This window comes from Pagrus major, chromosome 9, assembly GCF_040436345.1.
Source record: "Pagrus major chromosome 9, Pma_NU_1.0".
NCBI classification, from domain to species: domain Eukaryota; kingdom Metazoa; phylum Chordata; class Actinopteri; order Spariformes; family Sparidae; genus Pagrus; species Pagrus major.
In genome coordinates, this window is record NC_133223.1 from 34,417,124 (window position 1) to 34,430,177 (window position 13,054).

Below are 13,054 nucleotides of genomic sequence, written 5' to 3' on the forward strand. Positions count from 1 at the left end.
GTGGAATATACTGACCTCTGATGACAATCTTCAGGGCCTGGACCACCTTTGCAGAGCTGTTCTCAGCCACCAGGCTATACTCTCCACTGTCAGTCCTTGACACGTCTTTGATGATCAGGACACACAGGTTGCCAGACTGGTGCACAGCGAGACGACTGGACGGGACCACGGCATTCTCACCACGCATCCATTTGCAGGTTGGGGAAGGTTTTCCGGAAACCAGCGCTTCTACTCTGAGCTTGGCTCCAGCTCTGGCACCTGCTGTCTCTGGCATGACAATCTTTGGCTCCACTGCAGGTGAGGACAGAATTTGACTAATTAGAAGAGATAATATGTGGAAGTTGAGAGCAACCTGGAGATAAATGATCTTCTTATTTAGTGTTAGCTCTGGATATTACTATACTTCATGTTACCATATCACCAATAATTATTATTTCATAATGATGCAACAATCAAATCCTGATATAAAATAAATGAACATAAACTGTTGTCTTTTCAGAGGATAATCACTAAAACTACTTCTTAATGATCTCTTATTAATCTGGGGTGACAACTTACACATCTGTTCCTTAATCTCGATTGGCTGCCTGGTCTCGGTGAATGAGCTCATGCCCATGATGTTCTTGGCAGCCACTCGGAACTTGTACCTCTTGCCCTCCTTCAGGCCGCTAATGCTGATTGTCAAACCTTTCACAGTTGTGTAGGCGCTCCAGACTTCCTTTTCAGGTTCTGCCTCCTCTTCATCCTCTACCACTGGAGGTGGTGGAGGTGGTGGAGGAGCTTCCTCTCCCTCTGGAACCTGCGGCAAATTGAGCACAATAATGGAACATGAAAAAATTTAATAAAATCTGAAGATTTTAAAAAAATAAAAACAATTTAATAAAGCAGTTGATTAAAGCAGTCAGAGAATAATCAGTTTGATCACATGACAAACCTCCACAGGTGCTGGTGGCTCTGGAGGCGGTTTGACCTCAATGTATTCAATAATGTAACCATCAATCTTGGCCCCACCATCCCTTGCAGGCTTCACCCAGCCAACTGTTGCACTGTTTTTGGTGATATCCAGAACCTCAATCTTCTCACATGGATCGGGCTTGCCTGAAAAAGGGAAATCAAATGGGTGTGTTGAAGTACTTCTAATTACTGATGAAAAAGAAAAAAGAAAACAGAGAAAAGTGGGCAGCTTTAAGATGTGTATGAGCTCTTAGTTTTAGTGTCACATTTTGTGACTAAGAGACAATACGTACTGACAGGATCAGAGGCCAGGTAGGAAGTGGGTGACACTCTGGGAACTCCAGAGCCATACTCATTGACAGCTGTGACTCTGAAGTAGTACTCAGTGCCTGGCATCAGACCACTGACTTTGAAGGGAATCTTATCCTTCAAAACTTCAGCCTTGACAGTTGCCCAGGTCTTGCGGCTGATCTCGCGCTTCTCGACAATGTAGTGAGTGACTTCGCTGCCACCATCATTCTCTGGAGGAGTCCAGGACAACATGGCTGATGTCTGTTTGATGTCAGTAGCCTCCAGATTCATCACAGGTCCGGGAGTGTCTGTCAGAAAATAATGATTAGAGGTTTTTGTAGGACAAGTACATTTTATGATGGTTGACTGCAACTAAGTTAAACTTGTATGCAGCATTAAAAGGAAACAAGGACTTACCCAGAACCTTAACGTTGACAAACACAGCCTTCTCCCCAGCAGGACTCCGTAGAGTCAGGCAGTATTTGCCGGAGTCGTCACGGGTACTATCAGGGATCACCAGGAAGGTCATAGTGTCAATGATGTCAACTTTTCCCTTCCTGGCTACGTTGTCGATGCCCATCCTCCTCCAAGTGACTTTAGGATGTGGTCTACCTCTGATGGTTGCACACAGTCTGATGGGACAGCCAGCTCTGACTGTCAGTCCCTGCTTCAGGTTGGCGTCCAAGTCAATCTCTGGTGCCTCTGTTGGCAGGAACAGCGCAGGTGTCAGCTTGATGTAAATCTAGTCCACCATGTTGTATGTTGGACTACTATTAAGCTATCTAATTACCTTAAAAGCAACCAAAATGAAATACTCACCTAGAATCTCCTTGGGGATCACAGCACCCTCCAGGTCGCATGGCAGGCTCATGCCCACCTGGTTTTGAGCTGACACTCTGAATTCATACACAAGATTCTCATCCAGACTTGTGACTGTGAACTCGCACACTACCAGCTGAGCCGCCACATTGCACCTCTTCCAACCATCATCTCCTTTCTTGGCACTTCCCTGTGCCCTCATCTCCACAACGTAGCCAATGAGGGGAGCTCCACCGTCTGATACAGGCTTGGTCCAGCCCAGGGTGACAGTGGATTTGGTGCTGTCCAGGACCTTCATGTTGGTAGGAGGTGCAGGAGGCTCTGTAAGACATAGAGACGTGTGAAGATGAAGCCATTGACTTTGTCTATAGTAATCCCAACATTGCCAAATAGATAATAAACAAAATTAAAACATTATTACTGGTTACATACCAACTGCGTCCTTGGCAGTGATGGCACGTGAAGCCTTGCTTGGGCTGCCAATGCCAATTTCATTGACAGCCTTCACTCTGTACTGGTAGTCATGGAGGGGCAGGAGTCCAGTTACTGTGAAACGGGTTGTAGGGATTGGATCCTTATTGATAGGAGACCACCTAACGGCATGTTCTTCCCTTTTCTCCAACAGATAGCCTATGATTGGCTTTCCGCCATCCTTCTCTGGCTCCAACCACTGCACAGTCATCTCCTCCTTGGCGATCTTGGTGACCTCTGGTGAATCAGGAGCATCAGGTACCCTGAACTGGGTGCCAGCGACAATGGACTCACTTTGCACTGCAGGGCCAGGACCCATTTTATTCTCAGCACGGACTCTGAAGATATATTCATTACCCTCAATAAGACGGGTAACTTTAGCATTGTTGGTGATGACAGCGTTGGAGTGGACAGACCAGACTCCTCTCTTGGTCTCACATTTCTCAATAATGTAATTATAGATATCACAGCCACCATCATCCTCTGGGACTTCCCAGGCTAGATGGCACCTGTCAGTAGTGATGCCAGACACAGACAGATCCCTGATTGGGCCGGGCCTATCCAGGACATTGACCTTAGCATGAGCAGAGCGGGTTCCTGCACTGTTGGAGGCAGTAACAACATATTTGCCACTGTCTGTGCGCCTAGCACCAGTGAGCAACAGCTTTGAGAAGTCAGCCCCACTTTCAATCTGAAGCCTTGGGCTCTTCTTTATCTCCTCTGTGCTCTCATCTTTGGTCCATTTGACATCTGGCTGGGGTTTGCCCTTCACTACTGCCTCAATAGGAATGGAGTCTCCTGCCTTTACCACAAGTGTTCCATCAAGTTTAATCTTAACTTCAGGCTCCACAAGCTGTTCCTTAACCAATACTTCAGCTGTGGTTACCCAGTTGCTTTCACCTCCCTCATTTTTAGTCTGAACTCTAAACTGGTAGATCTGGTTTTCGATGCACCTGTCAGCCATGAAATAAGTCTCTTTGATGGCACCCTTGTGAAGCCTCTCCCACTCCTCAGCCTCCTTTGGCTTCTTCTCAACATGATAACCGATGTTGCGACTGCCACCATCGTAATCTGGCTTCTTCCACTTGAGGAAGCAGAAGGTCTTGCCGATCTCAGAGATGTGGAAGTCAGTGGGTTCCCCAGGCTTCTCAATGGGATCAACTGCCAGAACAGGTGTCTTGGTCTCAGTGGATGGACCAGCGCCAATCTTGTTCTCTGCACTGACACGGAAGAAGTACTCGCAGCCCTCAGTGAGAGGAGCCTTTATCACACGCTTGGTGCAGTCACTGGAGACCACAGTCCATCCTCTCTGGCTGGGCTGACGGCATGCAATAGTGTACTGAGTGATCTCAGTGCCCCCGTTATCCTCAGGGTTCTCCCAAGACACCATGCAGGAGTTCTTGGTCGCATACGCTACTTTCAGGTTCTGGCAAGCTCCTGGTGTGTCCAGGACATTTACAATAATGGTGGCCTGTGCTTGTCCACTACTGTTCTTTGCAACAATGGCATATTTACCATAGTCTGACCTCACTGCATCATTGATTACCAGTTCACACAGTGGGTAGTTGTTGTTAATCTCAGTGCGCTTGTCCCTGGACAAGGCTCTGGCATCCTTGGTCCATGTGATCTCTGGGTCTGGTCTGCCCTTCACCCTGGTAATCAAACTTATGATCTGACCTGCCCTGACTGTCAGAGCATCGCGGCAGGACACATCGACAACAACCTCAGGGGGCACAAGGATGTCCTTTGCCAAGATAGTCTCAGAAAGCTCCCTGGGTTCACTGTCTCCAACCTTGTTGGTGGCTCTGATGCGGAATCTGTACTCCATTCCTTCAATGAGGCCCGGCACTCTGTAGGCACATATCTTGATGAGATCCTTGTTGATTCTGTCCCACTGGGCACTTCCCGACTTCTGAGCCTCGACCACATAGCCTAGGATAGGACTACCTCCGTCTCTTGTAGGCTTGGTCCAACAGATGTCAGCATAGGACTTACTCCAGTCCTTCAGTTTAGGATTGCTAGGGGGTCCAGGTTTGGTGATGGCGCGTGTAGCCTTAATGGGGTCAGAAGTAGGAGAAGGCCCGCTGACACCAGCAACGTTCTCTGCAAACACTCTGAACTCATAGCTGTTGCCTTCAAACAGCCCTGAGACTCTGTATCTGAGATCCAGCACAGGAGTTTTGTTGACACGGATCCACTTTCCAGTCATTTCTCTGCGTTCAATCACATAGCCACTAATGGGGCTGCCTCCATCATAGTCAGGCAGGGGCCACTGCACTGTCACAGCATTCTCTGTGATATCAGAGCACTCTGGCAGGCCTGGTGGACCAGGAGGGTTGAACATGTGCTTGGCAATAGTAGGAGGACTCTCAAGCCCTGCACCAATGCCAATCTTGTTCTCTGCACGGATGCGGACAATGTACTCACGACCCTTCTCCAGCCTGGACACCTTGGCCTTGGTACTGGTACCACTGGAGCTAACGACAGACCAGGGCTCCCATGGTTTCTTCACATCCTTCTTTTCCACCACATAGCTGGTAATAGGTGTGCCACCATCATCCTTAGGCGCCCTCCATTGGATCATCATGTAATCAGGGGTGACCTCCAAGATGTTGACTGGTCCAATGGGTGGACCTGGAAGGTCCAGCACTGTGACGTGCAGAGCCACAGTCTTGCTCCCTGCAGGATTGGCCACAGTGAGGATATACTCTCCAGTGTCTCCTCTCTGGCATTTAGGGATACTGAGGATGGTGGAGGATCCAGCAGACTCAATGTGATAGTGGCCCTCAGATGTGATTTCCTTGCCATCACTCATCCATTTGGCGGTGGGGATGGGGATGCCTGTCATCTTGGCTGGAAGGACAACAGTACTGCCAGCTTTGACAACAAGACCTTCAATAAGCTTCACGTCTACTTCAATAGTTGGTGGCACTGAAAGAGAACAAAACATCAATAATATTAGGATGTTTTCAGGCCTGAAAACAAGAGAAGGGACAGCATTTGCATTAGGAATCAACTCCACATCAATTTAGTTTCTTACATGTCTTCTCCTGGCAAGTGACAGGGACGCTTGTGTCAGGACGGCTTATGCCGATTGCGTTCTGAGACTTCACCCTGAAGCGGTAAGTCTTTCCCTCCACCAAACCAGTGACATGCGTGTGGTTGTTACTGACTGTCTTGAAGGTGACCCAGTCAGTTTGGCCATCTTCCTGGTGCTCCACAATGAAACCGGTGATTTCACTTCCACCGGTGCGGTCAGGCCACTCCCATGCCAACCACACCTCTGTCTTATCTGCATCGGTGTGGTGCAGGTTCTTGGGTGGGCCAGGAGGATCTTAAAGGTGTGGAGGAAGCAACAATTAATTGCTGGTAATTGGTATACAATTGGTATTCCAGTTTTTAAATTTGCTGAACATTTTTCAGAATTCAGATGGCATTCTCAAGAATAAAATTATATACATAACATAATTACGATTTTTACTCACAGAGAGGATCGATAGCCTTGATGGGTGTCTTGGTCACCATGAAGTCACTCCTGCCAAACTGGTTCTCAGCAGCCACTCTGAACAGGTACTGGATTCCTTCCATGAGGTACATGGCCATCAGACTCAGCTTTTTATTGGCGGGAGAGACAGGCACCCACTGCTCAGCAGCCACGTCTTTCTTCTGCACAACATAGTGGGAGATGACGGCACCCCCATTGTCCTCGGGAACCTTCCACGTCAGGTAAGCAGATTCGCTGGTCACCTCGGAGACCACCAGGTCTCTGGGTGGAGAAGGTTTGTCTGGTGGGAACCAGAGTGGGTTATAGTAAATATAAACATATATTGTTCTAAATTTAAATATAGTTTTCCCTGCTGGAATGACAAAAAAACAAAGCTCCTCATTGTAAATGTTAACACAAACTAATCAATCTTTACAAATTGTTTTGTTCAAAACATTTGTGATGGTTTATGTTTCACTTACTCAGCACAAGCACGGCGACAGTTGCTGATTTCTTTCCAGCAGCATTCTCCGCAGTGATAGTGTAGTTGCCAGAGTCTGCGCGGACCGACTTGGGGATGAAGATTTTGCTGCCGGTGGCGGTGACAGCAACAGTTATGTGAGAAGGAATGTCACCATCGTTCTTCTTCCAGCTGACGGTGGGTGTTGGCACACCCTTAATGGTGGCACTTAGGGTGATGTCAGTTCCCAGCATTGCCAGGTGGTCACGTGCCATGTTGGCATCCAACAGAAACTCTGGCGCCTCTGTGGAGGGAAATAGGGATACATTTAATGAATTTTGTATATATAGCAAGTGAAATGCATGCAATACTAAACCATCAGTTTAAATAAATACTATGGTAACTCTGTACTCATTTAATTAACAATTACACAGACCATTACCAGATCTGGATTGTTAAATAGCTAGTTCATAAAAAATATTTTAGAGCCTTACTGATACAACTATCTGAATTAAAATGTAAATATTATATTTAAATATTATATACATTTAGGTTTGTCCTTAAACTGCATTAGCCACCAAATCATCAGCTATATAAACTATGTGTCTAATAATGATGAACTAAGCCAAATAATAAATTTCTACTGAAAAAACTGATATCATATATAATAGATAAAAGCCAAAGAGGAGTTGTAAATGGAATCACTTACCCAGTCTGTCGTGGACCTTGATGGTCTCTTTGACGTAAGCAGGGTCAGATTTGCCAGCAGCGTTGACGGTGAAGATCCTGAAGACGTATTCCTGTCCGTCGGCCAGGCCTGTCACCACATAGTGGAGGTCGGGGCACTGTTCTGGCGTCTCATTGGCTGGACTCCACTCCACAGCGCCCGGCTTTTGGTACTCCACAAGGTATCCAAAGATCCGGCCTTTTCCATCGTGGCGGGGCAACTTCCACTTCAGGCTGACTGAGTCCTTGGTCTTATCATAGGCCTCGGGGGTCACTGGAGGGCTGGGACAAACTGTGAAAATGAAATATTATAGAAGACTGTAAACTATATGTTTAAAAAAAATTAAGATCAGAATGTAAGATCAAATAAATATGAATATAGAATGTTGTATACAAGTATAATACGAATACAAATAATAAAAATGTTTTCAATGAGTTTTGTCACACTGACCGATGGGATCTTTGGCGAGGATGGGTTTGGAGGGTGGACTAGGGTCTCCAGTTCCCAGCTCATTCTCAGCCATCACCCTGAACTCGTACTCGCAGCCTTCCACCAGGTCCTGGACTCGGTACTGAGTGGCAGGGTACAGTGGATCTCTGGTGGCTCTGGACCATCTCTTGGCCGAGGGCTCCTTCTTTTCCAGGATGTAGTTGGTGATGGGCTTTCCACCATCGCGAGGGCGGTTCCACAGCACGAGTGCATTGGTGGCATACACCTCTCTGACTGTTGGCATCTCAGGCGCCTCGGGGACTCCTAAAGGGCAGCCACAGAAGAAAAACTGGGTTTATTTGAGCGAAATTGATTTTATTCTGCGGAGACTAAACTTTTTTGGATGTTTAATCAGTTGATCTATAGATTAAAAAAAAGATTAAACTGATTAAGCTGATTAAACTCAGTATTTTATGTGACATTAAATACAACAATAATAGTTACATTTTTAAATAAGAAAATAATTTGTCTTATGATTTTCAGCTGCTTTTTGTCATTTTTCCAAGGGGGTTTTGGCACAATGAAAAACATAAATAAAATATGACCTAATTTAGATGTATTTAATCAAGAGAAATTCCTGAAATTATTTTTGGGAGACCTAAAACAAGTAATTCTGTGTTTGCAGGGTTTGAGCAGAACGTACTGAAGAGATCTTTGGCTCTCATTTCCTCGGACTCCAGAGGGTCACTGATGCCGTACATGTTCTCAGCAGAGATTCTCATGATGTACTCCCTGCCCTCAGTTAGCTTGGGGATCTGAAAGAAAAACAACAAAACAACAACATGTCAACGTCTCTGAAGTCCAGAAACACGTTTTGCACTAGGAAAAACATTCTGGAATTCTGGATGTACCTTGCATGTGGTCTTGGTGGTGGCAGATGTCACAGTGGTCCACATGTCTCTGTTGGTGTCTCTCTTCTCAATGATGTAGTTGGAGACATCAACTCCACCGCTGTCCAGAGGAGGTTTCCAGGAGATTACCATGTACTCTCTGTGCACCTCGTCGAACACCACTGGGCCAACAGGAGGAGTGGGACGGTCTGCAGGGAAGAAAGAAACAACATAAATAAGAGATCTGTAATGATGTGATAAACTAATCCCTGCATTGTTCAGAAAAGTAAGAGTTTTTGCAGGAACGCTGTGTATCTTTGAATTGCTTCTCTCAAGTCTGCTTCAGACACAATAAAATTGTCAATGTAAATGAATGGCACAATTACTCGTTGTGCCCCACAAACTTCAATTCTTAGACCTCTTACAATTATCATCTAAATCAGTCATTTAGTAGCTGCATCTTCATCTTCAGTTCCATAACTTTTAGCTGATGATACTGGCTTGTTTCAGCCTCAATATTCTACAGGAGTTCCATCTACATACCGACAACTATGAGGTTGCAGACGCCCTTTCTGGATCCCGTGCTGTTCTCCACCACTACCACGTATCTGCCGCTGTGCTCTCGCTGTGCCTTCATCAGGCCAAGCGACATGGTGGTCAGTGTGTTCTTGAACATGATGTGTTTGTCGGCCTTCAGTTCATCATCATCTCGGTACCACGAAATGGATGGAGAAGGTTTTCCGGTGTAGCGGCCTTGCAGCAGGCAGCTCTCACCCACACGGATGATTATCTTATCACGGAAGTCCAGCTCAATAGTTGGCGGCTCTGTAAAAACAGAAAACGGAGATTCTCTGTTATTTTGTTTCGCTATTTTTTTTATCTGTTAAGATTAATTTCTTTTTTTTGTGCTAATGATACTGGTTTTCTTTTCTCAAAAATAAAATCTCAAATCTTTCAAATTGAACAGCAATATTTCAAGTCTGCAAAAGTATATTTTTACAGATAAAATCATCCGAAAGTAACAACTCTAACCAATTTCTGCCAATGATTCTGTAAACTAGTTAAAACACACAAAATGGTCCTGTTAGTAGTAAGTCCTCACCAAGTTCGTCCCTGCAGGTGATTGGTTTGGTGCTGAATGACGGCTTGCTTGGACCGACCTCGTTGACAGCCATGACCCTGAACTCATAGGTGTCACCCTCCCTCAGGCCGTCAAACGTGTACTTCCTCTCCATCAGCTTCTCCTTTGTCAGTCTGGTATACTTGTCTTTGCCAATCGTACGTGCCTCCAGAATGTACATGGTGATCTCTGAACCGCCGTCAAACTTGGGTGCCTTCCAGGTGAGGTTGATCAAATCCTTGGTGACCTTGGTGACCTCAAGCTCCTCAGGGCGGTCAGGCACACCTGAGGGGAGCACAAAGATACAGAAGGTTCCAGGTATATCTGAAGATGGGAGCTCATTTATTGATCTTTTGTCAATTTTTGTTTTATTTCTGTTGTCTGAGAAATGTAACCATTGGATAATGTACATGTCATTGATGACAGACAAAAGTGCAGAAAAAGATTAGGGTCATATTTAAATAAATTAAAGAATGCTGACTTTTTTGTTTTACAAAAACGTCTTGCAAGTTGTCTTCAAATTATAGTTAAAATTCTGGCATTATCTTAAAATTCTTGACTGTTCCAATTTCAAAATCCTGGCTTTAATGACTTTATTTCGAGATGGAGCTTTAGCAGTAATAGCTCAGCATGTTTATGTAACTAAACTCACTGATTGGTTCCTTGATGATAACTTCAGCTGCGGTCTCGTTGAAAGGTCCAATGCCGATGGCGTTCTCGGCAGCCACTCTGAAGAAGTAGGCCTTTCCAGTTGTGAGCCCGTGAGCAATGGCATTCTGTCTGCTGGCAGTGAAGGACAGTGAGGTCCAGGCCTTACGCTCAGCCTCACGTTTCTCTACCACGTAGTTACTGATGGGAGAACCACCATCGTTCTCTGGGAAGTACCAGTTGAGCTTGCAGGAGTCGCAGCTCAGGTTCTCGGCAGTGAGGGGGATGCCAACGGGCCCAGGGACGTCTAAAGGAGGACACAAATGGATTTTTAATTTAAAAAATGCGAATACTGGAGATTTTTGAGGTGTCTCAATTTTACACAAAAAAGCATTTTACCTAGAACTTCCACGGTGATGTTCTTTGTCTTCTCTCCTCCAGCATTCTTGGCTGTCAGTGTGTAAACGCCGAGGTGCCTCCTGGCACAGGGTTTGATGACCAGAGAAGAGCTGATGGCTGTCGTCTCCACTTTAGCCTCAGGAGGCAGTGCAGCTCCATCTCTGCTCCAGGTGACTGCTGGGGATGGCTGGCCGGATACATAGGCGATGATACGGATCACACCACCAGCATGGACCACCATCCTTTCCTTAACTGAGGCATCCAGATCAACCTCAGGAGCAACTGTGTCGAACAAACTTGACATTAAAATCTGCTTTTTCCAACCAAACTGGTTAAATACGTCCTCAAAGGTCACATTGCTGAGAGGACGATTGTTTGAAACGTGTAACATTGAGACTTCAGATAGACTTACTGGTTCTGTCATTGACCTCAAGCACCTCTGGGACTTCTCCTGGCTCGCCGTTACCAGCAGCGTTAAAGGCGATCACCCTGAACTTGTATTTTCCACCAGTCTTCAGACCAGTGATAACAAGTCGGGTGCCACGGACTTCAGTCTCCTTGGCCTGAAAAACACAAACATGGAGTTTCTAAGGATGCTCTTAAGCAAAGATCCATCTCTATAACCAAGTCGTATTCCTGGACCAGTGATGATTTAGACTGTGGTAATTGATTTCCTCTCACCTTGACCCAAGCCTCAGTGCCCTCCTCCTTGTACTCCACCCAGTAGCCCATGATCTTGGAGCCTCCATCCTTCAAAGGAGGGATCCATTCCAGGTCCACTGTGGACTTTGTCCAATCAGAAACCTTTGGTGTCGGAGGAGAGGGTGGTGCTACAGGAGGAGACAGATAGGTGGTTAACATCCTGCTCTGTGTACACTACAAAGTTGTGTGATTTCAGAGAGTGGCTCTTACATATGGGGTCTCTGGCGAAGGTGGGGTCTGTGGAAGGGCTGGGAAGACCGGGACCTGCAGCGTTGATGGCGGTGACTCTGAACAGGTACTGGGAGCCCTCAATGAGTCCACTCACCACGAAGGACTCACCCATACCCATGGGACGGATGGGGTCGCGGCTTACACGCACCCAGCGTTTCCCTGTTGTCTCTTTTCTCTCCAGCCAGTAGCCGGTGATGGGAGTGCCACCATCGTCCTCGGGCTCCTCCCAGTTAATGGTCATGGAGTCCAAAGTGATGTTGGTGATTGTCGGCTTCTCACACTGACCAGGGACAGCTGCAGCAGGACGGACGGTAAAGATTGAAGGTTAGAGGATTCAAATATTTGTCTGCACAACTGCAGTTTACTGTTTAATAAGTATCATCACAGTCAGATAAAGGAGGATATGATCTGTGTACAGACTTCTTAAGTATTTAATATTATTTTTTGGTTTGAGTCTGACAATCAGAATCCTTTTTAAACTTTGACTCACTGAAGAGGTTGCGGGCAACCTCGGGCTCGCTGTCCAGTGGCTCTCCAACTCCGTATTTATTCTGGGCCATGATGCGAAACACGTATTCATGTCCTTGCATCAGATTCTCCACGGTCCAGATCCGGTCTTTGGGCTCGTTGGTGACAGGGACCCAGGACTTCCTGTTGGCCACGCGCCTCCAGATGACATAGTTTGTGACTTTTGAGCCACCATCATCCTTGGGTGGCAGCCAGGACAGTGTGATCCTCTCAGCTCCGATCTCCTCGAACTTAATGGGAGCAGAGGGAGGACCAGGCCGGCCTGAAAGAACAAAAAACAAGTTTAGACTACAGAAATCATTAAGGTTAATCATACCTGTAGATCACAGTGATCTTGTGTTTATGGAGCTTTTTTTTCTTTCTCATTGGCAGTTTTGTTCATGTTTTAAAAAACAAATTTGTTGTACTTTAGTTTTGATTAAATAATAAATGAAACTTCAGTGCGAAGATCAGCTTTTTTAATAAATTATAAATGCTTTAAACATAATAGGGTGAGGACATTGTCGATAAATTGATTGTTCGTACCGAGCACATTGAGTCTCATCTCCTTGGAGGCCTTGCCGAGGCTGTTGGAGGCAACGAGAGTGTAGAGGCCAGTATCGGGACGTTTGCCTTGCTGGATGAGCAGCGTGCAGCTGTCGTCTGACACGATCTTGTTGATGTGCTCGTCGTACTGAACCTCCACCTTGTCGTCAGACTTGTGGGGCGGAGCCTTATACCAGGTGAGCGTGGGGAACGGACAGCCACGGATCTTAGCCACGATGCTGATGTCGGAGCCCTGCTCGACCTCCATGAACTCCTCCAGCTCGATAGACGGAGTGCCTGTAGCAGAAAATTAGATTATTAAATTTGTCTTCGACTCAGAATTGCTCTGTCATTTTAGAGAAGAACAGAGGTTGAA

The 13,054-nt window shown here is 46.2% G+C and overlaps 1 protein-coding gene across 1 annotated transcript in view; it reads right to left on the bottom strand.

Annotated features, from left to right (window-relative positions):
- ttn.1 (titin, tandem duplicate 1) overlaps positions 1-13,054 on the bottom strand; it is a 177,799-nt gene that overhangs the window by 51,085 nt on the left and 113,660 nt on the right. The window contains exons 118-140 of the mRNA XM_073473207.1: positions 12,679-12,975; positions 12,116-12,415; positions 11,605-11,919; positions 11,374-11,522; positions 11,105-11,255; positions 10,693-10,974; positions 10,298-10,600; positions 9,628-9,930; positions 9,069-9,350; positions 8,547-8,734; positions 8,339-8,450; positions 7,657-7,959; positions 7,189-7,497; positions 6,502-6,783; positions 6,021-6,320; positions 5,576-5,869; positions 2,497-5,466; positions 2,065-2,385; positions 1,663-1,947; positions 1,248-1,553; positions 931-1,098; positions 559-753; positions 16-291 (exon numbers count right to left, since the gene is read on the bottom strand). Coding sequence (XP_073329308.1) covers positions 16-291; positions 559-753; positions 931-1,098; positions 1,248-1,553; positions 1,663-1,947; positions 2,065-2,385; positions 2,497-5,466; positions 5,576-5,869; positions 6,021-6,320; positions 6,502-6,783; positions 7,189-7,497; positions 7,657-7,959; positions 8,339-8,450; positions 8,547-8,734; positions 9,069-9,350; positions 9,628-9,930; positions 10,298-10,600; positions 10,693-10,974; positions 11,105-11,255; positions 11,374-11,522; positions 11,605-11,919; positions 12,116-12,415; positions 12,679-12,975 — 8,691 coding nt within the window. The remainder of the gene's footprint in view (positions 1-15; positions 292-558; positions 754-930; positions 1,099-1,247; positions 1,554-1,662; positions 1,948-2,064; positions 2,386-2,496; positions 5,467-5,575; positions 5,870-6,020; positions 6,321-6,501; positions 6,784-7,188; positions 7,498-7,656; positions 7,960-8,338; positions 8,451-8,546; positions 8,735-9,068; positions 9,351-9,627; positions 9,931-10,297; positions 10,601-10,692; positions 10,975-11,104; positions 11,256-11,373; positions 11,523-11,604; positions 11,920-12,115; positions 12,416-12,678; positions 12,976-13,054) is intronic.